General features: G+C 38.4%; 5 protein-coding genes across 5 annotated transcripts; all 5 read left to right on the forward strand.

The window, feature by feature from the left end:
- Positions 1-117: 117 nt before the first annotated feature.
- On the forward strand, positions 118-3,132 carry LOC111779752 (leucine-rich repeat extensin-like protein 4). Its single transcript, XM_023659875.1, has one exon. The coding sequence runs from the start codon at positions 213-215 to the stop codon at positions 2,886-2,888; it is 2,676 nt and encodes an 891-aa protein (XP_023515643.1). The 5' UTR covers positions 118-212; the 3' UTR covers positions 2,889-3,132.
- Positions 3,133-4,922: 1,790 nt separating this feature from the next.
- On the forward strand, positions 4,923-5,662 carry LOC111779758 (protein SODIUM POTASSIUM ROOT DEFECTIVE 2-like). The gene is made up of 3 exons (XM_023659881.1): positions 4,923-5,164; positions 5,239-5,314; positions 5,397-5,662. The coding sequence occupies exons 1-3, from the start codon at positions 4,988-4,990 to the stop codon at positions 5,525-5,527; spliced, it is 384 nt and encodes a 127-aa protein (XP_023515649.1). The 5' UTR covers positions 4,923-4,987; the 3' UTR covers positions 5,528-5,662.
- A 581-nt stretch (positions 5,663-6,243) lies between these two features.
- Positions 6,244-8,959, forward strand: LOC111779757. The gene is made up of 2 exons (XM_023659879.1): positions 6,244-6,864; positions 8,738-8,959. The coding sequence occupies exon 1, from the start codon at positions 6,400-6,402 to the stop codon at positions 6,859-6,861; it is 462 nt and encodes a 153-aa protein (XP_023515647.1). The 5' UTR covers positions 6,244-6,399; the 3' UTR covers positions 6,862-6,864; positions 8,738-8,959.
- A 1,119-nt stretch (positions 8,960-10,078) lies between these two features.
- LOC111779755 (VIN3-like protein 1) lies at positions 10,079-13,361 on the forward strand. The gene is made up of 4 exons (XM_023659877.1): positions 10,079-10,300; positions 10,898-11,447; positions 11,592-11,902; positions 11,983-13,361. The coding sequence occupies exons 2-4, from the start codon at positions 11,038-11,040 to the stop codon at positions 13,176-13,178; spliced, it is 1,917 nt and encodes a 638-aa protein (XP_023515645.1). The 5' UTR covers positions 10,079-10,300; positions 10,898-11,037; the 3' UTR covers positions 13,179-13,361.
- Positions 13,362-13,893: 532 nt separating this feature from the next.
- Positions 13,894-21,990, forward strand: LOC111780381 (fe-S cluster assembly factor HCF101, chloroplastic-like). The gene is made up of 16 exons (XM_023660761.1): positions 13,894-14,086; positions 14,162-14,287; positions 15,317-15,459; positions 15,543-15,593; positions 15,900-16,055; positions 16,622-16,765; positions 16,839-16,981; positions 17,424-17,493; positions 17,810-17,905; positions 18,040-18,129; positions 18,209-18,262; positions 18,369-18,492; positions 18,626-18,750; positions 20,174-20,296; positions 21,590-21,658; positions 21,763-21,990. The coding sequence occupies exons 1-16, from the start codon at positions 14,020-14,022 to the stop codon at positions 21,769-21,771; spliced, it is 1,590 nt and encodes a 529-aa protein (XP_023516529.1). The 5' UTR covers positions 13,894-14,019; the 3' UTR covers positions 21,772-21,990.
- The last annotated feature ends 648 nt before the right edge of the window (positions 21,991-22,638 follow it).

The raw sequence follows: 22,638 nt of genomic DNA on the forward strand, positions 1-22,638 counted from the left end.
ATAGCACGATTGGGCCGAACATTGAAATATCATAATTGGGCCAATGGTGGGCTTACTGTACGTTTTTTTTTTAAAGAATATATTTTTGTTCTTAAAATATACTAATTTAAGACTGAAAAATAAATAATAACTAGAAAAATAGGAACAGAGGAAAGGACGGTGTTACTAAAATCACACTCCACTACACTTTCAATTTCAGAGCCTCATTCCAGATGAATCCCAACTCCCATTTCAACATCTCACCCCTCCTCCTCCTCCTCTTCCTTCCCACATTCCTCCGCCTCGCCGCCGCCCTCCCCGCCGTCAGCCATGGCAGCCTCTCTGACGCTGAAGCTCTCTACATCCGCCGCCGCCAGCTTCTGTACTACAGAGACGAGTTTGGTGACCGTGGCGAAGAAGTCACTGTGGACCCATCTCTGGTTTTCGAAAACGGGAGGATTAGAAATGCTTACATTGCACTTCAGGCTTGGAAACTAGCCATTTTGTCTGACCCTTTCAATCAAACCGCCAATTGGGTCGGATCTGACGTCTGCAGCTACTTCGGCGTTTACTGTGCTCCCGCATTGGACGACCCCAACATCCGCACCGTCGCTGGAATCGATCTCAACCACGGCGACATTGCCGGATACCTCCCTGAAGAGCTCGGTTTGCTTGTGGATCTTGCATTGTTCCATATCAACTCAAACAGATTCTGCGGCACTTTACCTCACAGATTTGATCGTCTCAAGTTGCTACACGAATTGGATCTCAGTAATAACCGGCTCGCTGGGAAGTTCCCCGGCGTGGTTCTCAAGCTTCCGGCGCTCAAGTTTTTGGATCTGAGGTTTAACGAATTCGAAGGAAATGTACCCAGAGAGCTGTTCGATAAGGATTTAGACGCCATTTTTATTAACCACAACAGATTCAGATTCGAACTGCCTGATAATTTTGGAAATTCGCCGGTGTCGGTCATTGTGCTTGGGAACAATAAGTTCCATGGGTGTGTGCCTTCGAGCTTGGGCAACATGACGAGGCTGAATGAGATCATTATGATGAACAATGGGCTTAATTCTTGCTTGCCGCCCGAAATTGGGGCGTTGAAGAACTTGACGGTGTTCGATGTAAGTTCCAATGAGCTGGTGGGTCCGTTGCCGGAGACATTTGGAGGGCTTGCGAGTTTGGAGCAACTCAATGTGGCTAATAATTTTCTTTCTGGGACGATTCCGGAGAGTATTTGTGATTTGCCTAAGCTTCAGAACTTTACGTTCTCGAATAACTTCTTCTCCGGTGAGCCGCAGACGTGTTTGAGGGTTCCGGATTTCAGTGATCGGAGGAATTGCTTGACTGGCCGGCCGGCGCAGCGGCCGAGTGGGCAATGTAAGGCGTTCTTTTCGAGGCGTGTTGATTGTAATGCGTTTAAATGCCGTGCTTCTTCTGTTTCGCCTTCTACTCCATTTACTCCGCCGCCGGCAGGGGAGGTGTCTCCTCCATCGCCGCCGCTCTCGCCCCATTTTCCTCCTCTGTCGCCACATTCGCCACCGTCGGCACCGCCATTGGTTTCTTCTCCGCCGTCACCTTCCTCTCCGTCTACACCTACAACCCCTTCAACGCCACCTCAAGGTCATGCTCCGCCGTCATTACCCTCACCCTTATCGCCCCCTAAAGGTCTTTTTCCGCCGGCATTACCTCCGCCGACTGATCCCTTACCATCCTCACCACCCCACGGCCATACTCCGCCGGGTCCACCTTCGCCTTCCTCTCCATCTACACCGACAACCCCTTCAACGCCGCCTCAAGATCATGCGCCGCCGTCATTACCCTCACCCTTCTCGCCCCCAAAAGGCCATCCACCGCCGGCATTACTTCCGCCGTCTGAACCCTTACCATCTTCACCACCCCACGGCCATACTTCGCCGGGTCCACCTTCGCCTTCCTCTCCGTCTACACCCACAACCCCTTCAACGCCGCCTCAAGATCATGCTCCGCCGTCATTACCCTCACCCTTCTCGCCCCCAAAAGGCCATCCGCCACCGGCATTACCTCCGCCGTCTAATCCCTCACCATCATCACCACCCCACGGCCATACTCCGCCTGGACCACCTTCGCCTTACTCATCGTCTTCACCTACAACCCCTTCAACGCCGCCTCAAGGTCATGCTCCACCGTCATTACCCTCACCCTTATCTCCCCCAAAAGGTCATCCGCCGCCGGCATTACCTCCGCCGTCTGAGCCCTTACCATCCTCACCACCCCACGGCCATACTCCTCCGGGTCCACCTTCTTCATCCGAACCGCCATCATCACCGCCACAAGATCACTCTCCGCCAACTCCCTCGCCGTCCGAACCATCACCTTCAACGCCGCCTACTGGTCAAACTCCAGCCATTCCTCCTTCGCCATCCGTGCCTGCAACTCCATCACCGCCACAAGTCCTCAATCCGCCGGTTGAGCCTTCTCCTCCATTAACATCATCACCACCAGCACCATCATTCCCAGTTCACACTCCGCCTCCACCACATTTCCCTGATTTCCCTTCGCCACCATCCACACAACCTCCTGTCTACTGTCCCCGCTCCCCATATCCACCATCTCCTCCATCCTACTCCCCAAACCCACCTCTCCAACACCCCACCTCCCCTCCGCCGCCATTACCTATTCATTCTCCCCCTCCCCCTGTTTACACATCGCCATCGCCGCTTCCTCTTCCTTGCATACAACCTCCTCCACCTCCCCCACCAGATACTCAATACTCGGAACCACCGCCAACACCATCGTCTCCGATTCCCTACAATTCCCCACCACCGCCATCTCCATCGCCCCCACCGCCTCCAAGCCCTGTATACGGAGGTCCCCTGCCACCAATCTACGGAGTTCCATACGCGTCTCCTCCGCCACCACCCTTGTATTAATTAATTCGTCACAGAAATCCCACCTGCAATTTCCCCTTTTGAGCTTCAATCTGGTCAATTCTTCTCCCAACTCTCATCACCCACGGAGAAAGAAGAAAAAGGAAGCTCAAGTGTTTGGCTTCTATATTTGGTTTTTACATCGGCGTTGATCTTGTTTTAGTCTGTATAAATTCAACAAAACCCCCACTTCTCTTCTTTTGGTTTATGAGTTCTACTTTTATTCGTATTATCATCTTAATCTAAATCTAAATCTATATCATATTTAGTATTCCTTTTGGGTTTCCTATACATTCTGTTCCCGTTACATCTTTCATTTTTGCTTCCAAATTTCATGAAAATTAATTTTTTTTAAGATTTTGAAATTTTTGTTTATTAAAAAAATGGCTGAATCTAGTAGGACCCAGTGTAGGCAGACCACTGATCCCCAATAACATGGACCTGAATCTCAATGGCCCCATCATAAATTCACCCAACTCCTTCTACTTCTATTTTATTATTATAATTATTTTCATTTTGTTCAAATCAGTTGACATGGTAATTAATTAATGCGTAAGAATATAAAAAACATATATATACATCATAAATACATAATCTATGTTATTATCGACAATAATAATAATAAAATAAAAAAAAACAAGGACAAGATCATATATTTATGCTACCTGTTTCACTACAAGCAAAGATATATCTAATAAAAAATGTAGCATAAATAATAGAGACAAAATCATATATTTATGTCACCTGTTTCATCAAAAACATATCACATAACATGGATACACCATTAAATATGACCTAATAAATGGTTGAAATGCACACCTAACCTGCCTCCTTTGCCTAAATGAAATTGTTCTTGGAATTTAAGAATGAATCGAGTAAATAAACCTAATATATTTGACTAATGAATTATGGAAGTTTTATTGTACGATAATTTTTTTAAAAAAATAACATTTATTTATTCCTGTTAATTTAGCTGCCATGCCAACTCGGTCCATATTTTCCTAATTATTTACCTGTATCTATTTCTTAGTTTCCAGAACAGCCTGCCCAAATCCACACCTTCATTAACACTGCTAAATTATTGTTTTTTCTTTTTTTCTTTTTATATTTTTTTTAAGAGTTCGACTTTGTTGGTTCTGACAATTATTTTTTCTGCATTTTCTTTCAAATGTACGATAAAATTTAATAAATGCCTTTTTTTTATTATTATTATTTATAAAACTCGTGATTTAGATGAAGAAAGAAATAATGATTTATAATACTTTGAAGGCCTTTTAATATTTGTTACAAAATTAGCAAAACTCACGTGAGTCGCACGTGCATAATGTGACTCCTCTCCTTCTTCTCTTCCTTCTCAACTAAATTTCCAAAACTATTCCATCCTCACATGGTTCTCACGTGACCTAAAAAAGATGGCCAATTTTAAAATATAATCGATCAAATTTATTTTAAACACAATTTACAATCTCGTTTCAATCACACTCACACCCCATTAATATAAATGAATAAAGAGATACAGAGGTTTACACAATTTGAAAAGAATAAATTCTTCAGCATCCACGATGTATCTCTTACACTATAACACTACAACGTAACTTTTATAAAAGTTTTCTTGAATTGCGTTTAAATAAATACAAAACGAAAATGACTCGTAATAATATTAATGCTCATACATGTCTCAAATTATTGTAGCCCAAACTGTCTCGTCTGGCTCAAATTATTGTAGCCCAAAATGTCTCGGCACACGCAGGTGTCCGGTGGCCAGAGCCTTAGCTTTTTCCCTCCTTCCTGCTCTAACTGTTATCTTCACCTCCAACATTCATTTTATTTCCTGCTACAAGCATCCACTTGTTTACCTTTTCAAATTTGTTCACAATAATTTACAAGTAGAAACTATTTTTTAACTTTAAATCTTGGGTTGAATTATGAGCCTCAAAATTTTACAGTTTGGTTCATTTATTGCAACCCAAACCCATTATTTTAGCATTATAATTTACTCTCATTTTGGTCACCAAATGCTTCTTTATATACTCTGTCTCCCTCTCCCTGCTCTTATTAATTATGAAATTCACTTGATTTGTGGTAGATTTTAGTGCTTTCTGATGGGAAAGCTGAAGAAAATCGCCAAGGCTCTGGATTGCTTCGGTCCCTCGTCATGGACTTCCACCGCTCGTTTTGACAAAGACCCACTCATTGCCAGCAGCAACAAGGGCCGACTCCCGACATTGGAGGACGGTGTGAATGGAAGCCAGAGCTTAGCCTTTCAACTCAAGCCCATGGTCTATTTTGTGTCCACTTCCCCCTTTCTTCCTTAGCCCCACAGATCCGTAACTATGTTGGTTTGGTTTTGTAGATGGTGACGCTCAGGGTGTCCATGCACTGTAAAGGCTGTGCAAGAAAAGTGGAGAAACACATTTCAAAGATGGAAGGTATCATATCATATCATATCATTTAACAATTTTTTTTTTTTTTTTTTTTTTTTTTTAGATTTGTTTTGGGAAATGAACGCAGGAGTGAGGTCGTTCACTGTGGACTTGGAGACTAAGATGGTGATTGTTATTGGAGACATTTTGCCGTATGAAGTGGTGGAGAGCGTTTCTAAAGTCAAAAGCTCGCAGCTTTGGCAGTCCTCGCTACCTTGATCAACATTGGCATATCAACAAATTAATAATTTTGTGTCTTAATTTCTTTATTCTATATGTTGTTTATAGGAATAGTAGTATTTATACATGCCTAACTCAAATATTTGGTTCATTTTAAACTTATGTATGGTCTATAATTAAAATAACATGTAACAGTTTAGCGGCTATCATTTTCAAGGTTTTAAAACGTGTATGCTAGGAAGATCCTCAAAGGGAGTGAACACGGAGCGATACCAGAGAGGACACTGGGCCTGAATGAGGTGAGTGAAACGGTAGTAGATATTGTCCTCTTTGGGCTTTCCCTCCAGACTTTAAAACGCGCGAAAAAGGTTTGTAAGAGTGGTTTGTTCTCCTCTCCGATGAGACATCACATAAACATTTTTTTTTTTATGAATGCGTGGAAACCTCTCTCTTTCAGAGACTTTAAAAACTTTAAGGAAAAGTATGTGAGGAAAAGTTTGAGAAAAGCGAGTTTAAACCGTCACTTAACCTAACGTTAAAGTCAATGCAAAAAGAATCAAGTTTGATTAATTGACTAAAATAAAAAAAATTATACCTAGAAGAAATTTTAATAAGTAAAATAAAAAAAGAATGATTGAAAACAAACGTTGCAATTTGTTTAGATAATGATAGAAATATCTTGTATGAAAATAATTGAATATAAATAGTCAATGCCACGACGTCGTTTAACAGGTCAAGGTTTTTCATCGCCAGCGGGATATCGTTTGTGGAAGAGAGAACAGTGACGTATCCACAACGACTGGTCAATAACTCGGAAGAAGAAGAAAGAAAGAAAAATCTCAGAAATTTGTAAAATCGGAAACAACATTTGGTTTGATTCCGAGGACGATCGGAACTACAAGAAGTTCACCATGAAATCCATCTTCGTTCTTTTTCTCTTTTCAGCTCTTGTTTCTCTTTCGACCCAATCCACCGATTCGAATGACCTAAAAGCGCCACCCTCCTCTGCCCACGCTCGCCTCGCCAATTACGGGTTTCCGTTTGGCCTTCTGCCGTCCGCCGTCTCCAGCTACACCATCAATGAAACCTCTGGTGACTTCTCTTTGGACCTCGGCGACTCGTGCAAGTTCACGCTTCCACCGGACAACTACGTGGCTTCGTTTTCTAGGGTTGTCACTGGTAAGATTGCAAAGGATCGAATCCACAATCTCAACGGGATTCGAGTTCGTGCTTTGTTCCAGTGGTGGTCGATTACTGGTATTAGGTCCACCGGCGAGGATTTGGTCTTCGAGGTTGGGGTGATCACCGCTAAGTATCCGTCCAAGAGTTTCAACGAGAGCCCAGTGTGTGAAGGGCGTCGGTCTTCTTCGTAAGAGGTTCGGGTTTCTTCAATATTCTGCTCTCTGCATCTTTTACGGCCAATTCCACTGTTAGAATTAAGAATTTAGGAGTAATTCTGGATTGGATAGGGATAGATGCATGTGAATGTGACTTTTTATCTAATTTTGATAACCGCTCTGTGATTGTGGTGTTGAAAGCATTGTCTCTGGATTAAATTCTGCAGAAACGGGACGATGATATTGGTTTAAATTTTCTAATGTCCTCCTTTTTAACTGGATTGGATTCTAATTATCTTCTATATTCATGAATTCTGAACAGAATCTGTATTTTCCTTCCATATTCATATCGTTCCCAATTCAAGGTTTTCTTGATTACACCTTGACTAATTTGAGAGGTTAAATATATAATGTTTTCTGCTAAGAATCCCAGAATTTATAATGATATAAAAAGGAAAAAAATCATAGTTTCCAGACGTTGCGGAATGGAAACTTTCTCCTTGTGTAACATCTGCTGGATCACCTTGTAAATATATTAATTATTGGCAGCTGGCTAGTTTTGGCAATAATTTTTAAGCGTTGAAGTAACCGGATGGCCTTTGTCGAATCGGCTTCATTGATGAATAGAATCTTTATCTATTTTTGGATCTAACAACTTGGCGTTCTGTGGTTGAAAAGGTGATGGCGTTGCAATTTGGATTCTGAAAAGGAGGGAGTTTAACAAGAACAGAAGCCATTAAGGACAACCATACAATGACAAAACCCGTCTTATTATAAGATATTAAGGCATTGGTTATGTAGGCGATTTTGTTGCACATTAGGCCAAAAAATATGTCCAACCCAGTGGGCTAGCTAGCAAAATCTATTTTTGAAGTTGTGAGATCTCACATAAGTTGGAAAGGGGGAAGCATTCCTGATAAGGGTGTGGAAACCTCTCCCTAGTAGACGCGTTTTAGAACTGTGAGGCCGATGACTATACGTAATGGGCCAGAGTGGACAATATCTGCAAGCGATGTGGTTGGCTGTTACAAATGGTATTAAAGTTGGTCATCGGGGGTGTGCTAGCAAGGACCCTGGCTCCCAAGGGGGTGGAGTGTGAGATCTCACATCGGTTGGGAAGGGGAACGAAACATTCCTTATAAGAGTGTGAAAACCTCTTTCTATCGATATGTAACAGGCCAAAGTGGATAATATCTGCTAGCGGTGGGGTTGGACTGCTCTAGAAGTATTTATTATTATGAATAGGACTTTGTCACCTATGGATTTCAAATGACAGTTGCTAGAAGCTGACATAATGAAGGACCTATAGACATAGAACAAACAGAAAGATGATTCTTAGGTAAGGGGAAAAAAGGTTGAGCTAGAGAGAGCGATGGAATAGGAAGTTGAATGTAGAAGTAGTTATATGATTCTAGACATTAAGGCTACTATTCCCTAAGATTCTATTTGGTTGGACAAAGAAATAAACACCATTAGAAGAACCATCCCCGAGGTTGAATGGTCTGATAGTCAGATCTTTGATAGAAGAAAGAAAAGTAGAGGATGTGAATAGCTTTAATTTGCTTGCATTGCAGGCGTATAACATAGATTCTTTTCTGAATGCACATTGTCATTCTCAGGTTCTAGAAAAGCTATCTTGTAGCCTCCAATATACCTTTTACCAAAGAACCTTTTAGCTGGAGTCGTGTTTCTTTAATGTATTTGACCGGCCTTGCTGTGATCTTTAGCTATCTTCATTGTGCTCATAACAAAACGAGTGAATTCTCGTTTGTCTGGTTCTTGATTTCTTTGCAAAAAAGCAGATTCCTCAACTTTGTTTCATTTGCTTTTTAAATATCTAATTAGCTTGACTTTTAAAGTGCAGAATATATAATAGGATCTGTAGTTTAATTGGTATTTTGGTTTTGTGCAGGGTATTCATTCACTTGAAGCATAGATGAACTTAGTGGATAATGCATATCATATTATGTTGGCTCTTTAAACTGAAATGTGAACCTACTAATTATTCTGGCTGTGTATCTGCCTGTACTCTGTATATGTTAACTCTTGCTTCTTCTAGTTCTGGATTGATACTCTCTTTTGATTAATAAGGTTTGTTCAGTGCTTGATAATGAGCTGATCAATATTCTATCTCGATCTCAGTTAATATTTACATCAGCCAAAGTCTATCATTAGTAGATATTATTCACTTTGACCACATTTATTAGGGAGAGATTTCACGCCATTGTAAATAATACTTTGTTCTCTTCAAAATCCCTTATAGTGTGTGCCTCTAGTTTTCACCACACACACGACACGACACAGCCCAGTCGTCTCCACTCATGGCCTTCCTCTGATTTTAATTTTGTTTAGCATCGATTCCCAAGAAGAAACCCATAATTACTTCTTCTAAATATCACCCAAAAGATGTCCTCATCTCAGATTGCCTTGTTGTCTGTTCTTCACCACTTCTATCAACCAATCATGCCCCTACCTCCTTTCCACCAAACTATCTACCTTTTAACCCCTTACACCTTTTACACGTTCTTTTTGTCTAGTATTATGATAAAAACATACCTAATCCTAATTGAACTGGAACCAAATGAAAATGGGTGGAACATAAAATATAAATGGGTTCATTTCATTTGGTCGATTTAAAGTGAGAATACTTTTTGATTTAGGGGATTTTTATTCTTCACCATCCGCCCACTGATTTTTCTAAGTTCACACCTAATTCACCCAAAAAGCCAAGAAATTGAAGACGACGGTTACTGTAAATGCAAAGCCAAGTCTTCTTTATGGCTAAAAAAAATTTAAGTCAACCGGATTAAATAATTTATTTATTTATTTATTTTAATTTAATGTAACATGATTAAATATTCGAGTCATCCGATTGGACGGTCGGATTTTGATCAGGTGGTGCAGCAGCGTCGAGGGTGATGCTGATGATGACCAGACAGACTGCTATTTTGTCTTCCACGTTGGGTTTCCAACAAATTTGATTAAAGCGAAAATATAACAGTAAATAAATTGGAATATTTAATAACGAAGTGAAAATCACGCGCCAAAAACCGCGAATGGGTTCACTCTACCAATTCAATTGTGATTCAATGCAGGGGCGGGCATATGTACTTTATCTGCTCGGTCCTAACCAGAAGTGTATTCCAGTAGGTTCACGCGCTTCTCTTTTTACGTCTTTTTCACTCTCTCCCATAACGTGAATATATTTCGTACAAGCTTCCTTCTCTCTCCAACCCAACGAACGCCTTCTCTCTCTCTCTCTCTCTCTCTCCTCCTTCTTCTTCCTCTTTCTCTCCCTAGCTTCATGCTCGCTCGGAACAAATTATTCGGCTTCGGCGCATCGAAGCCCTAGATTCGTCCCCATTCGTCGTTCCGAATATTTCTCTGCTGCTTTCATCGTTTCATTCAAACGATTTCGTTCGCTCTTTGGCGCTGTTTCTGTGGCAGATCCGTTGTTTTTCGAGCTTTCTTCTCGGTTGAGTTTTTTTTCCTTTTTTTTTTTTTTTTTTCAAATTTTTTATTCGTATTGTTTCAGTATTACGTAACGTTGATATACATGTACTTTTTCTGTTTAATTCCCTATAATCAGTATCCTTGTTGTTGGTCTATTATTGGTTTCTAGATTTGCTCAATGTGTTCGTCAAAATTTCACAAGTGTTATTTTCAACTTTACTTCGCTGCTTGCGGCTTCCCGTATATATATTTATATATTGTGTATTGTTGTCATATAATATAAAGTGGTGGGGAGATTTTTTGATGAAGGTAATGTGTCGTTTGTCATGGTAATTCAACAGTAATTTTCTAGAGAATGGTGGAAAATAAGTACTTTTGTGCGTGGAAAAACTTTTCTCTTCTGGTCGTTGTTCCTCTTGGAACCCGACTGACATCGTTTTTCTATAGGACTTAATAGTTGGTTTGTAGTATGTCATTTTAAGTATTGTAAGTCATGGTATTGCCAGTTTACTTGTTTATATTTTTCAATCGAGTTTTGGCGTTCATAGCCCTGCTGCTTAGAGATGCAGAGAAAATAAGCTTTTAGGTGATGCTGAACTGGTCAAGAACTTTTTTGTAGGTTTCTGAATTCATGGTTGGAATGATGAATTTGTTGAGCATTCTGATCATGTCTTGACAAGGAGAAGTCGGACCAATCATTATAGAAGTTAAATATTCGAGCTTCCAAAGGCGAGCAGAGGAACGGTTAACAAACTGGAGATGAAGAAAACTTCATCCAGTTTAAATAACCGGTCAGCTAGTAGGAAGCATCATAGGAAGATAGAAAACCCGACGCGAATGCCAACAGCTCCTGAGCAATGTCCACATTCTGGAATCTCATGTACATGGGTATGCAAAAATTCTGCCTGTAGAGCTGTTTTGTCAGTAGGTGATACATTTTGCAGGAGGTGCTCTTGCTGTATCTGTCACTTGTTTGATGACAACAAGGACCCTAGTCTCTGGTTGGTTTGCTCTACTGAATCTGAACAGGGAGATTCCTGTGGATTATCTTGCCATATTGAGTGTGCATTGCAACATGGGAAGGTGGGGGTTGTTGATCTTGGGCAACTAATGCAGCTAGATGGTAGTTACTGCTGTGCTTCTTGTGGCAAAGTTTCTGGGATACTAGAGTAAGTAATTTTTTCACCCAATCTTTCCTTTGATCCTCTTATTTTGCATAATTTTGCGCTCTCAAGCTTCAGAGAGGTGTTGTTGCATAGTTAATGATATTATTTTAGGTACCGCCTGATTGAATTGTGAATTCTATCTGGCAGATGTTGGAAGAAACAACTAGCTATAGCAAGAGATGCACGTCGTGTTGATGTTCTCTGTTATAGGATTTATTTAAGTTACAGGCTCCTTGAAAGGACTTCAAGGTTTAAGGAACTGCACGAAATTATTCAAGATGCAAAGGCCAAGCTAGAAGCAGAAGTGGGTCCAGTAAATGGGATTTCTGCCAAGATGGCTCGTGGTATTGTCTGCAGGCTCACTGTTGCTGGTGATGTGCATAAGCTTTGCTCACTCGCAATTGAAAAAGCAGATCAATGGCTGGCTACAGTGTCCAATCGTAATCTGAATTGCAGAGGTTTGGTCCACGGCCATTATGTTTCTAGCCCTCCAACTATTCTAAATAAATCTCATTAGCTTTAATTTTATTTTTGACAGAAGATTCACTTCCTGCTGCTTGCAAGTTTCTTTTTGAGGGTATCGAGTCTTCTTATATTGTGATAACTTTAGTTGAAATTTCGAATGAATCATCTGAAGAGACTAAAGGCTACAAGCTTTGGTACAGTAAGAGTAGAGAAGAAGCATACACAAAAGAACCCATATGTATGTTTCCTAGAGCTCAGAGAAGGATTTTGATTTCGAATCTACAACCATGCACTGAATACACATTCAGAATTGTTTCATATTCAGAGAATGGTGACGTTGGTCACTCTGAGGTCAAGTGTTTTACAAAGAGTGTTGAAATAATTCACAACAACTCCCGTTCTCCAGCCCCTTCAAATCCCAGGAAAGAAAGTCCTATTGAAGAAAGTAGTATCCACAAGAGGGGTCCAGATAGTACAACCATTATCTGTTCATCTTCAGGATTTCAAGTTCGACACCTTGGAAAGATTCTGGAACTTGCTAAGGCTCAAGGAGAAGGTTGTCTTGAGAGGCTTTGCAGTGCTGATGTGACAAATTATCGTGGAGTGCAGAACGCGGTCAAGCCCGAAACTCCGGAAGAAGAGCAGCTACCTCCTATTTCTCGTGGACTTGATTTAAATGTGGTTTCTGTACCTGATCTGAACGAAGAACTAACTCATCCTCTCGAATATTCTAGGGATGAAGTTAATGGCTGCACGGTGCAGCAGGCTGTTGAGGCAGATGGAGATGCTGCTTCCCATGACATAGAGAAGAATGGCATGGCAAGATCAAACGGTAGTGATGATTCTCAAGTCTGGACATGTGAACCAAATAGCGAGGTACCGGCTGTTGATTCCCTCGCAGGGGGGTTGTGTAGGAAAAGGGCAGCTAGCGCAATTGAAGAGACGAATGATTGTGACAGCACTTTGATAAATGAATCGCCACTCCGAGTAGCCAATGATTCATGTTTCTTGGACGAGAACTTCGAGTATTGTGTAAAGATAATTCGATGGCTGGAATGTGAAGGTCACATTAAACAAGACTTTAGATTGAAACTTCTAACATGGTTTAGTTTGAGATCATCAGAGCAAGAGCGTAGGGTAATCAATACATTTATCCAAACATTGATTGACGAACCTAGTAGCTTGGCAGGACAGTTAGTCGACTCCTTCTCCGACATCATATCTTGCAAGAAGCCACGAAATGGGTTCTGCAGTAAGCTTTGGCATTAGATTAGCATTCACTCGTACTTATATCTCTGCTTCTCTCCTGTAATTGGTCACAGGCATTCTTTCTTGATCACTATGATGAAGTGATTCATTTATATCTCGGACAATGTCATCCGGGTTTAAGAAATTGGATGCTGATTGCAGAGACATTACCCAATTTTTCAGAGTATGTGACAAATTGGTACTTGGTGTCGGTGAGGGTAATTTGTAATGGCCATATTGGCATTGCCTTCTTCCAATGCAAAGAAGGTAATTGAAATTTATAATTATTTTTACTTCAGAAGAGAAAAATAGAGAAGGTCTAGAAGAGAAAAACTACTCATATTTATGAATAATAAAGTCATTTAATTTCAACAATTTTCTCTTTTATATTATATTACTTGGTGATATACATATGTGAATATTATACCCAAACAAGATCTTAAAGGGATGATTTAAATTGTTGAATCTTATAAAATTAGGGTAATTTTTTTTTAAGAACAAATGGGAAAATAACTAAAAATTCCTCATCCAAGCACAAGCACATGCTGTTTTTTTTGTTTTGTTTTGTTTTTTAATTACAACCTCGATAATTAAGATTATTGAATTGATAAAAATTCGCCAAGGAGACACGTGTAACAATTGCAGCCTCTGAAAAGACGGAAACAAGAGGATGATCACAAATTTGCAAATAATGAATAAATAATTTGCAACGATGAAACGACGTCGTTGCAGCGAAATCGGATGGATTAGGAAGAAGATTACATGGCAACAGCTAGAGCAGGAAGTTGAGAAGGCAGTTCACTCAGAATTGCCTCATCCACACTGAAACTTCGACCACTTTCAGCTTCCTTTCGCTCTAAAAATGCTTCTTCATACTCCATCATCGCCATGTCTTTCATTCAAGATTATCAAGGCACAATCAAAACCAGGTAACCTTCTATCCAAATTCATTTCCTTGTGCTCAATAATCTTCTTACTCTCTGAATTCGGTATTCTATTCTCAGATAACGTTCTGCTACTCTCGGCTTTTAAGTCGTTGGTTCATAACCAAAGAATTGATAGGTCCATTTCCGTATTACGTGGAAGCTCCATTCCGAGTTCAGTTACTAGAAATGCTGCTTCTACTGAAGGTAATTTCAGTTTATTGCATCCTTTTGTTAAATCCAGTTGTAGAAGGGCGAAATCTCCATTGCTTGATGTAGGGAGGCTTCTTGAGTTTTGCCAACCCTTCGCCAGACCGTAAATTACTACTTGAATGAATTTGGATATTTCGTTGTGGTATTGGAATCCCGAGACAAGAAAATTGATTAATTGGCAATTTTGTTTTGCGCGGTGAAATTGCAGTATAGGTGAAGAACAGATTCTTATTAGAATTGTAAATTAGACGTGGCACGTGCTAGTAGCAATAAGATAAAAGTTAACGTCATTAATTTAACTTCACGGTTTTTTGTTTAGTATATTGCTACTTGTTTATTATACAATGATTATGACTCAAAGCTTCTAATTATAGATTCTTATTCAAACTTCATTCTTTCATTGCTTCAGAATTAGTTTCTAATTATGCCCACGTTGAATTAAAGAAAAAAAAAAGGTTTACATATTTTAAGGGAAAAAAAAGTAATTATGGAAGATTGGAGAGATAACTTATAGAAGAATGTGTATAAATAATAATATGGATTCATTTATCCTAATATTTAATGGCGAATTTAAGCTGAGAGAAGGAAACAGGGTCATCACTTCGCATTTTAACTGAGTAAAGAATTATCAAGGGTCAAACAAAGCCTATACTCTAAATTTGTTGAGTAACAAATTAATATCGTGGTAGTATAATATACATGTGAGACTTGGATAAAACTGAGAATGCAAGAAGCTTGTTTTTCATACTACATGAAGTGCAGCGTTTCAGCTATGCACCAACCAATATCCATGTTATATCGTAAAAGGATCTCATATTTGTATATTAGCAAAGCAAAGAAGTTGTCATATTCATCAGACAATCATGTTAGTATGAGGGTAGGCTGTTTTAGCATCAAAGCATTTCTCTAAAATCAAATTTGTTCTTGTTACCATTTTATCCAATATTAACCATCAGCTGGAATAGCTGTTTCATCAATCATGTAATAACCCTAATGACAGATTCTGTTTTCTGTAAACTGTAGCTGGTGCTTCTGTAATGGCCACTGAGACGGCTGAGGCTGATGTACTAAAAGCGTTGTCGCAAATTATCGACCCAGATTTTGGAACAGATATTGTCTCATGTGGTTTCGTGAAAGATCTTCAAATTGATGAGGCTTTAGGAGAGGTTTATTGAGAACGTGGAATTGAAAGATTTTTCTGTGATGTCTTCTTGTTGTTAATTAAACTAAATGATTTGTTGGATCACAGGTTTCTTTCCGGTTAGAGCTCACTACACCAGCATGTCCAGTCAAGGACATGGTAAATGACCCAATCATGTTGTTTGAACAAGAACTGACATATGTTTGGAAGGGTAGACTTTTTGTTTTTAACCACAAGTTTCTTAGAAATGGAACTGAGTTTTTGTTTTCCACCGTGGTTCTTTTCATGATTTTTTTTTTTTTTTTTTATATGTGCTGCAGCAATTTCATTAGTTGATATTTATTTTTGTTCGTTTCTGATAAACTTCCATAGTTCTCTTAAAAAAAACATTTCTCTGAAGCCCTAATAGTTTATGCATTTGCTTGAATGTCATAATTAAAGGTAATAACATACGTTGCATGACAGTTTGAACAGAGAGCGAATGAGGTAGTAGCAGCACTTCCTTGGGTAAAAGATGTGAAAGTGACAATGTCAGCACAACCAGCAAAGCCTATTTATGCTGGGGAACTTCCACCTGGGTTGCGGAGAATCTCAAACATTGTGGCAGTTTCTAGTTGCAAGGTAGGCTACTCGTTTTCATCCTTTTTCAGCTCAATTTGATTTGAATATCTGTCGAAGTGCAGATCATTAATTTCCAAGATTGACTTCTTTTCTGGAAAAAGTTTGGTGTATAATTTCTTTAAATTATTTCATGTTGTTAACTGATAAGCTTTGTCCAGCAATTTTATTTATGAACAAGATAACAAGATAACAAGGAAATAAGGGAAGATTTGGAAGCTTCCACCTCTCCAATTCTCCCATAGAATGTCCAAGCAAAACATAGTTAAAAAAAGATACCCTCCCCAAACAGACAATCAGCTATATACCCCTATCTCCGTGGCCCTCCTTCTAATTAACAAAATACAATGGACCCCATAGATCTCGTAAACTCTCCTCTTATGTGCTTATGTATATACACGTTTGTAATTTGGTGCCTACCATAAACATTATGGAACGCTGTCATATAGTGTCTTCTCATTTGAGGGGGAAAAAGATTGCTACTGATTTAGTGTCCTTTTCCGCATCAGAAAATTCCGTATGTTCTCTTCTTCTTTCCTGTTAAAGGAAATAGCTAACATTTAATACAGGGAGGTGTAGGGAAATCAACTGTAGCTGTAAATCTGGCGTATACTTTGGCTGGTATGGGTGCTAGAGTTGGTATTTTTGATGCTGATGTTTATGGACCAAGTTTGCCCACTATGGTTTCCCCTGAAAACAGACTGCTAGAAATGGTAACCTTTCGACATTTCATCAAAATTTTCTCAGTTAGTGACGGTAGATTGTGAATATCTAAAATTTCTACAGAACCCAGAGACGAGAACCATTATTCCAACTGAATACTTGGGAGTCAAGTTGGTATCCTTTGGATTTGCAGGACAAGGTCGTGCCATAATGCGAGGTCCAATGGTTTCTGGTGTCATTAACCAGCTACTGACTACTAGTGAATGGTTTGTTCTCTTGGTAAACAAATTAGAAGTCAGGAATATTAGTAAATAAAATATATTTATGCCGCATGTATCAAACTACCCCTTAATCCCTGAACTAGAGTAAATTTAATTATTTCATCACATTTCATCACATTTCTACTCCTAAGACTAATGAAGAAAGAAACAAAACAAGAGAAGTTTCAAGGCAAAACATAGGCAAAATGTTCTGCATATTTTCTCTCGTGTCCAAACAAGTATGTTTAAAAGTTCAAAATAAGGAGAGATTTTGCAAATGTTTAAACTTATATAGTATTGAAGCTGCACTTCTTTTGAATTAGTTTAATCAAGAGACGGTTTCTCAGCAACAGTATTATGCTTTAAACTAAACTTAATAGAGTGGCTACCTATTATTAGGGTTAACATGTAACCATTTTCTAATCATAATCGGCTGTAAATAATGTAGGGGTGAGTTGGATTATCTAGTCATTGACATGCCCCCCGGAACTGGTGACATTCAACTCACTCTTTGTCAGGTTTGTTTGTATTTTTACTTTAAATTTCCTTGGAACTCAATATAATATTTCAAGCTTGTTTCCAATACACATGTAAGAGCTCATTGAAATTATGTTTTCCTTTTCTATGGTGTATTAGGTTCTTCACTCTTCTTTATAATACAATTTCTTACTTGTTATCACATTGTTGCTTTATTCTCCATTGTTATTTTCTTTGGAGTATACGTGCATTATTGTTGATAGCCTTTCCAATTAGCACATTACTGCTGACCATTCTACATGTGAAGCTTAGTTGATTCCAGTTTATTATTGGTGACCTGATAAAAAACAATTTCAGGTGGTCCCTTTGTCTGCTGCTGTTATTGTAACCACGCCTCAAAAATTAGCATTCATTGATGTTGCAAAAGGAGTTCGCATGTTTTCAAAACTGAAGGTTTGAAATTTTTTATGAAAGTTTAATTGACTGTCATGGTGTAAATTTTTCTTATTGTGGAATCCATGAAAGAACAGACAGAAGGTTCTTATGATCAGACATACTCTAACTTTAAGATACCACTCTTACTCAAGGTGCCCTGTGTTGCCGTGGTTGAGAACATGTGCCATTTTGATGCTGACGGAAAACGTTATTATCCATTTGGCAGAGGTTCAGGTTCTCAGGCACGTAGCATATCCTGAGAACTCTTTTGAAGAAAGAAACTTTTTATTCGACTGTATTTAAGTAGTGTGTAAATTGCAGGTTGTTCAGCAGTTTGGAATTCCTCACTTGTTTGATCTTCCCATTAGACCTACTGTAAGTCTGACGATAAGTTCCCTTGACGACCTTTATGAGTGTACTATGGCTAGATTTTGATTTTTTTTTTTTAATCCCTTCAAAATTTGTTATTTAATCTGGATAGCTATCAGCATCAGGAGATAGTGGCATACCTGAAGCGGTGGCTGATCCTCAAGGTGAAGTCGCCAAGACATTTCAGGATCTTGGGGTCTGTGTTGTGCAACAGTGTGCCAAGATCCGGCAACAAGGTATTTTGATTTCACCTTCTAATGATTGTGCTGGTATTATACTAAAGCCATCTCAACATATTCTTAAGACCAATTTTGATAGCTCATGCTACAACAAGGATGCTGATTTTCAATATACTTTTCTAAATGCCAGTATCAACAGCCGTTACTTATGATAGAACAATCAGAGCAATCAGGGTGAAGGTACCTGATTCTGATGAAGAATTCCTTTTGCATCCTGCGACCGTGAGACGAAATGACCGCTCTGCCCAGAGTGTGGTATGTTCAGTGATCGTAATTGATTTTAGTTTATTCCTTCGATTATTTCCTAAATGCAATTCCTACGCTATCCAATCGTATCTCAGAAGACAATTAGATGCCTTCGTAATGTTGTGCTAACTGCCACTTGAAACCTCTTAGTAAAATATTGGGTGAAATGTCATGCGTGTAATGACAGCTTGCTTTTATTCTTGGCAAAAGCTAGTGAGCTAGAGACTTTTATATGGCTGGCCAAAATTTTCAACATGTGAACAAGTTTTTTCTTCATGCATATTTATTAGCTGTTCAAATATTAAAATTTAATAACAAAATCTGAATAATGATTTGGAAACGCTGGCTATCAATTTCAATCTAAGCGCATTATTGCATGCATCTGACTGTATCTTTTCTATATAACAATTTCATACATACATTTGTATCTACCTCTACTAGTTTTTTCTTTTCATTAATTCTTTTCCTGGGCGAGATACAATAACGGTGTTCTATATATTTTCCTCAAGATATTAGATTGCCCTAAAATTCAACCATGTTCTTCTTGGTTCTTATTTTTGATATATACATATACTAACTGATGAAGAAAACAGTCTGCCAGCTTATTTATGTAGGACTTTTTTAATGTTGACTTGATAGGCAAAAATGAAAGTATCCTTTTATAGACCGAGCACACGCAATCCATGTTTGTCTGTGTGAACTTAAACGTAATAGGGGATGCGGGAATGGTATTCTATCTTCCTCGTTTATTGGCTAATTCACTTTACTTTTCTGTTAGCTTTTGTACTTTCAGATGAAACCGTTTTAGTCCTTGTAATATTATTTCATCTTTTGGCATTACTTTTTTTTTTGGGAAGATAATTACTTGGGATTTTGGAATATATGGTTGAACGATTATTGCTCATTAGTTTTCACTGTGCCTTGCTCTACTCACATCGTGAAGTTTGTGATGCCATTTGAAATTTATGATTAACTACTAGTAAGCAGTCAACGAAAAAAACTGGTGGCTGGCGAGTCAGTTTCATGCCTGTCATTTCACATCAGCTTACTAATACAATATTAGGGGTAGAAAACTTTGAATTGTAATCAAGCTATTAAACCCAGCTCCTCCATAGCCATGATTGTGATGACTCATCACATATAGGTGTGTAGAGGATTCTACTGATTGAGACTTGGTTGATACAGCAATAAATAAATGGATCGATTCCTGGCAGCCAAAACTTTCTAGTTTCTACTTGATCATCTAGTTTTTTTTTTTTTTTTTTTTTTTTTTTTNTTTATCAAAGAAAACGATATATTTCTTGTGGGAACAGAACATTGATCAGTATTCTTTCATGGTTGATTAACATTTTATTCTAGTGATAGATCGATGTTAAGGCTGATTATCTCAAGCCCTAAAACTTGAGGATTTTGATTTTCCCCCCCAAAACAGGACGAATGGTCAGGTGAGCAAAAACTGCAGTACACTGATATTCCAGAAGACATTCAACCTGAGGAAATCAAGCCCATGGGGAACTATGCTGTGACAATTACCTGGCCCGACGGATTTAACCAGGTGAGCAGGATTGAATTTGATTGATAATTGAAATGATCAAGTCCATAGTATTGATGTTTGGGGAGGGGGGACGTTTTCTTTATCCTTTTTCTTTCTTGGGTAAGAAAGATATAGATTCATTAAAAAGAAGAAAATGGCAGAGGGGAGGATTAGCCATACAGATTGGTCTTTTTCAACATTGGAAGCTTGCCAATTAATATGCAAATATCAAATAATGAAGTCAACACAATAACTAACCTTATCTCATCTTCAAGTGGGAAAAACACAAAGATCTCAAGAATTATAACATATACCTAACACTGATGTCACAAGTAAATGCGAAGGATATTGACCGACTTCCAAACCAACTATTTTAAAATCTGGGGACAGGTAGCTAGAGTGATGACTGTCTACATATGATCATATTGGAAAATTCTAAGTTCTTTTTTAGTGAGAAAATGAGGATCCATCCATTCCAACCAACTTTCTCTCTCNGATTCCACACTCTGCCCCTCCAAGAGGGCATGGCCGGTTGGGATGTTCACGAGGCAGGTAGGGGAGGAATGGCTTCCCTATCCTCGCAAAACTTTTCATTTAATTATGTGGAGATTGGTGCGGAAATTTTCTGCAAGAAATTCACAGAGATTAGACTCTTTGTGAAAAATTATTCTTCATTTAGTTTTCTTAGAAAAAAAAAAAATCAATAAAATAGGTTGATTGTTTTATTGAAAATCTATATTTAAATGGACAATTTTCAGTGAAAAAATCTCAAAGAAATTCTTGAAGAACTTAACAAAAAACTAAAATAATTCTAAAAAATATAGTTAAAAATGTTGAACCATCATTCTTAAAAGTTTAAATTTAAATAGTATAATATAGTCTCAAATCATTTAAAATTCTATCATATGAAAAAAAAACATTAATAATAATAGAGTTGGGAACGAGGATGAGGAATGCATTTTTCTTCCCTCCCCCTTCCCATTTCGGTGGGGGTGGGGAAAATGAACATGCTTAATGGCCGGTGAAGACTATGCAATTACAAAAAAAGTTTCCTTTATGCTAACAAGGAAAGATCAGATAAAAAGAAGCAGGTAGGGGATAAGACACATTAAAACTCCTTTTGTGTTTGTATTTTTCTTGTGTCTATCAAGCAGAGAGTGATTTTGGTACAAATTATGAATGAATCATATCATTTCAAGTGTGTAGCCTGCTAAAAGTTCCCATTCCTGGTTGAGGATTTGGAAGGAAACAAATCAAAAGTCAACTGTGTTTTATAAGGTAGTTCTAATGTAAACCTTATTATTTAATGTGTAGATTGCTCCCTATGATCAACTGCAAATGATGGAGAGGTTAGTTGATGTTCCTCAGCTAACTCCTGCCCAGGTAAAATATAGAATTCCTAAATTTTGTGTTTAAGTAAGACTTCTCTGATAAAGCTTCCATTATTGTAATATCATATATTTTTCTTGGGGTGTCCTTTCCTGCAGGCAGTTTAGAGTTTCAGCAAATTTAAAACTTAGGCTAAGAGAAATCAAGATTGTTGAATTAAAAGCATCCCAGTTTGGATGGAGTTAGAGATAGATAAATCCTTTTTTTTTCAGTCCTTTTTCATGTAATATTGTAATGTAATAGATGCTTAAAAGCAGCTGAAATGGTGAAATATGAATCTCAAACAGTAAATTAGAGAAATTTATCTGCTTCTTTTGTTGTTCTCTTATGGCATCTCCTATGGTTCATAAAGCTCTTTTTAAGTGCAGCTCAAAGAGTCAATCCGTCAATCTTTTCAATCTTGGTTAGATTTCTATGTTAGGTTATGAAGTCTGATGCTTATTTATAGCTTCGTGTCAACGGTTATATGTAGTAAAGTTATATTTGGTAAAATGTCAATACAGTTGATGGATATCTAGCCGTTTATGGTATGTTAAACCATATATATATATATATCTCTCTATATTCTTTTCGGCGGATATATATGTAGTCATCAATACAAAATCTTTAGCTAGAGTTTTCTTTGCATTTTCTCTATCCTATTTTTTCTGTTCATTTAGATCGCATTTAGATCGAGTGTTGTATTGTTGTGCGATCTTTAACCTTCTAGTTATGCTCGGTTGGGAGTTATAGGTTTTTGAATGGGAGTTATAGGTTTTTGAATCTATAATGGTGCATTTATTATAGTGAGAATGGGATATTTTCAGTCCATCTTAGTTTGTGGTGGAGAGAATTGTTGGATTTATCTAAAAATGCAAACAATTAGGAAGCGGCCTAATAAATGAGGAGCCATGGACATTGCAGATATATTTGAAAGGTCACAGTTTTGAAGGCAACGTGTGTTAATGGATGGCTAATTGCTTCCCTCAACCGTC

This window comes from Cucurbita pepo, chromosome LG18, assembly GCF_002806865.2.
Source record: "Cucurbita pepo subsp. pepo cultivar mu-cu-16 chromosome LG18, ASM280686v2, whole genome shotgun sequence".
Lineage (NCBI taxonomy): Eukaryota > Viridiplantae > Streptophyta > Magnoliopsida > Cucurbitales > Cucurbitaceae > Cucurbita > Cucurbita pepo.

Bases quoted from the DNA above. Each gene is read 5' to 3' on its own strand.
- LOC111779752 (XM_023659875.1), top strand. From the start codon at position 213: ATGAATCCCAACTCCCATTTCAACATCTCACCCCTCCTCCTCCTCCTC.
- LOC111779758 (XM_023659881.1), top strand. From the start codon at position 4,988: ATGGGAAAGCTGAAGAAAATCGCCAAGGCTCTGGATTGCTTCGGTCCC. The intron at 5,165-5,238 runs GTCTATTTTGTG...TTGGTTTTGTAG, and splicing joins CCTTTCAACTCAAGCCCATG to ATGGTGACGCTCAGGGTGTC. The intron at 5,315-5,396 runs GTATCATATCAT...AAATGAACGCAG, and splicing joins ACACATTTCAAAGATGGAAG to GAGTGAGGTCGTTCACTGTG.
- LOC111779757 (XM_023659879.1), top strand. From the start codon at position 6,400: ATGAAATCCATCTTCGTTCTTTTTCTCTTTTCAGCTCTTGTTTCTCTT.
- LOC111779755 (XM_023659877.1), top strand. From the start codon at position 11,038: ATGAAGAAAACTTCATCCAGTTTAAATAACCGGTCAGCTAGTAGGAAG. The intron at 11,448-11,591 runs GTAAGTAATTTT...TCTATCTGGCAG, and splicing joins AAAGTTTCTGGGATACTAGA to ATGTTGGAAGAAACAACTAG. The intron at 11,903-11,982 runs GTTTGGTCCACG...TATTTTTGACAG, and splicing joins TCGTAATCTGAATTGCAGAG to AAGATTCACTTCCTGCTGCT.
- LOC111780381 (XM_023660761.1), top strand. From the start codon at position 14,020: ATGCTTCTTCATACTCCATCATCGCCATGTCTTTCATTCAAGATTATC. The intron at 15,594-15,899 runs GTAAATGACCCA...GTTGCATGACAG, and splicing joins CATGTCCAGTCAAGGACATG to TTTGAACAGAGAGCGAATGA. The intron at 16,982-17,423 runs GTTTGTTCTCTT...TAAATAATGTAG, and splicing joins CTACTGACTACTAGTGAATG to GGGTGAGTTGGATTATCTAG.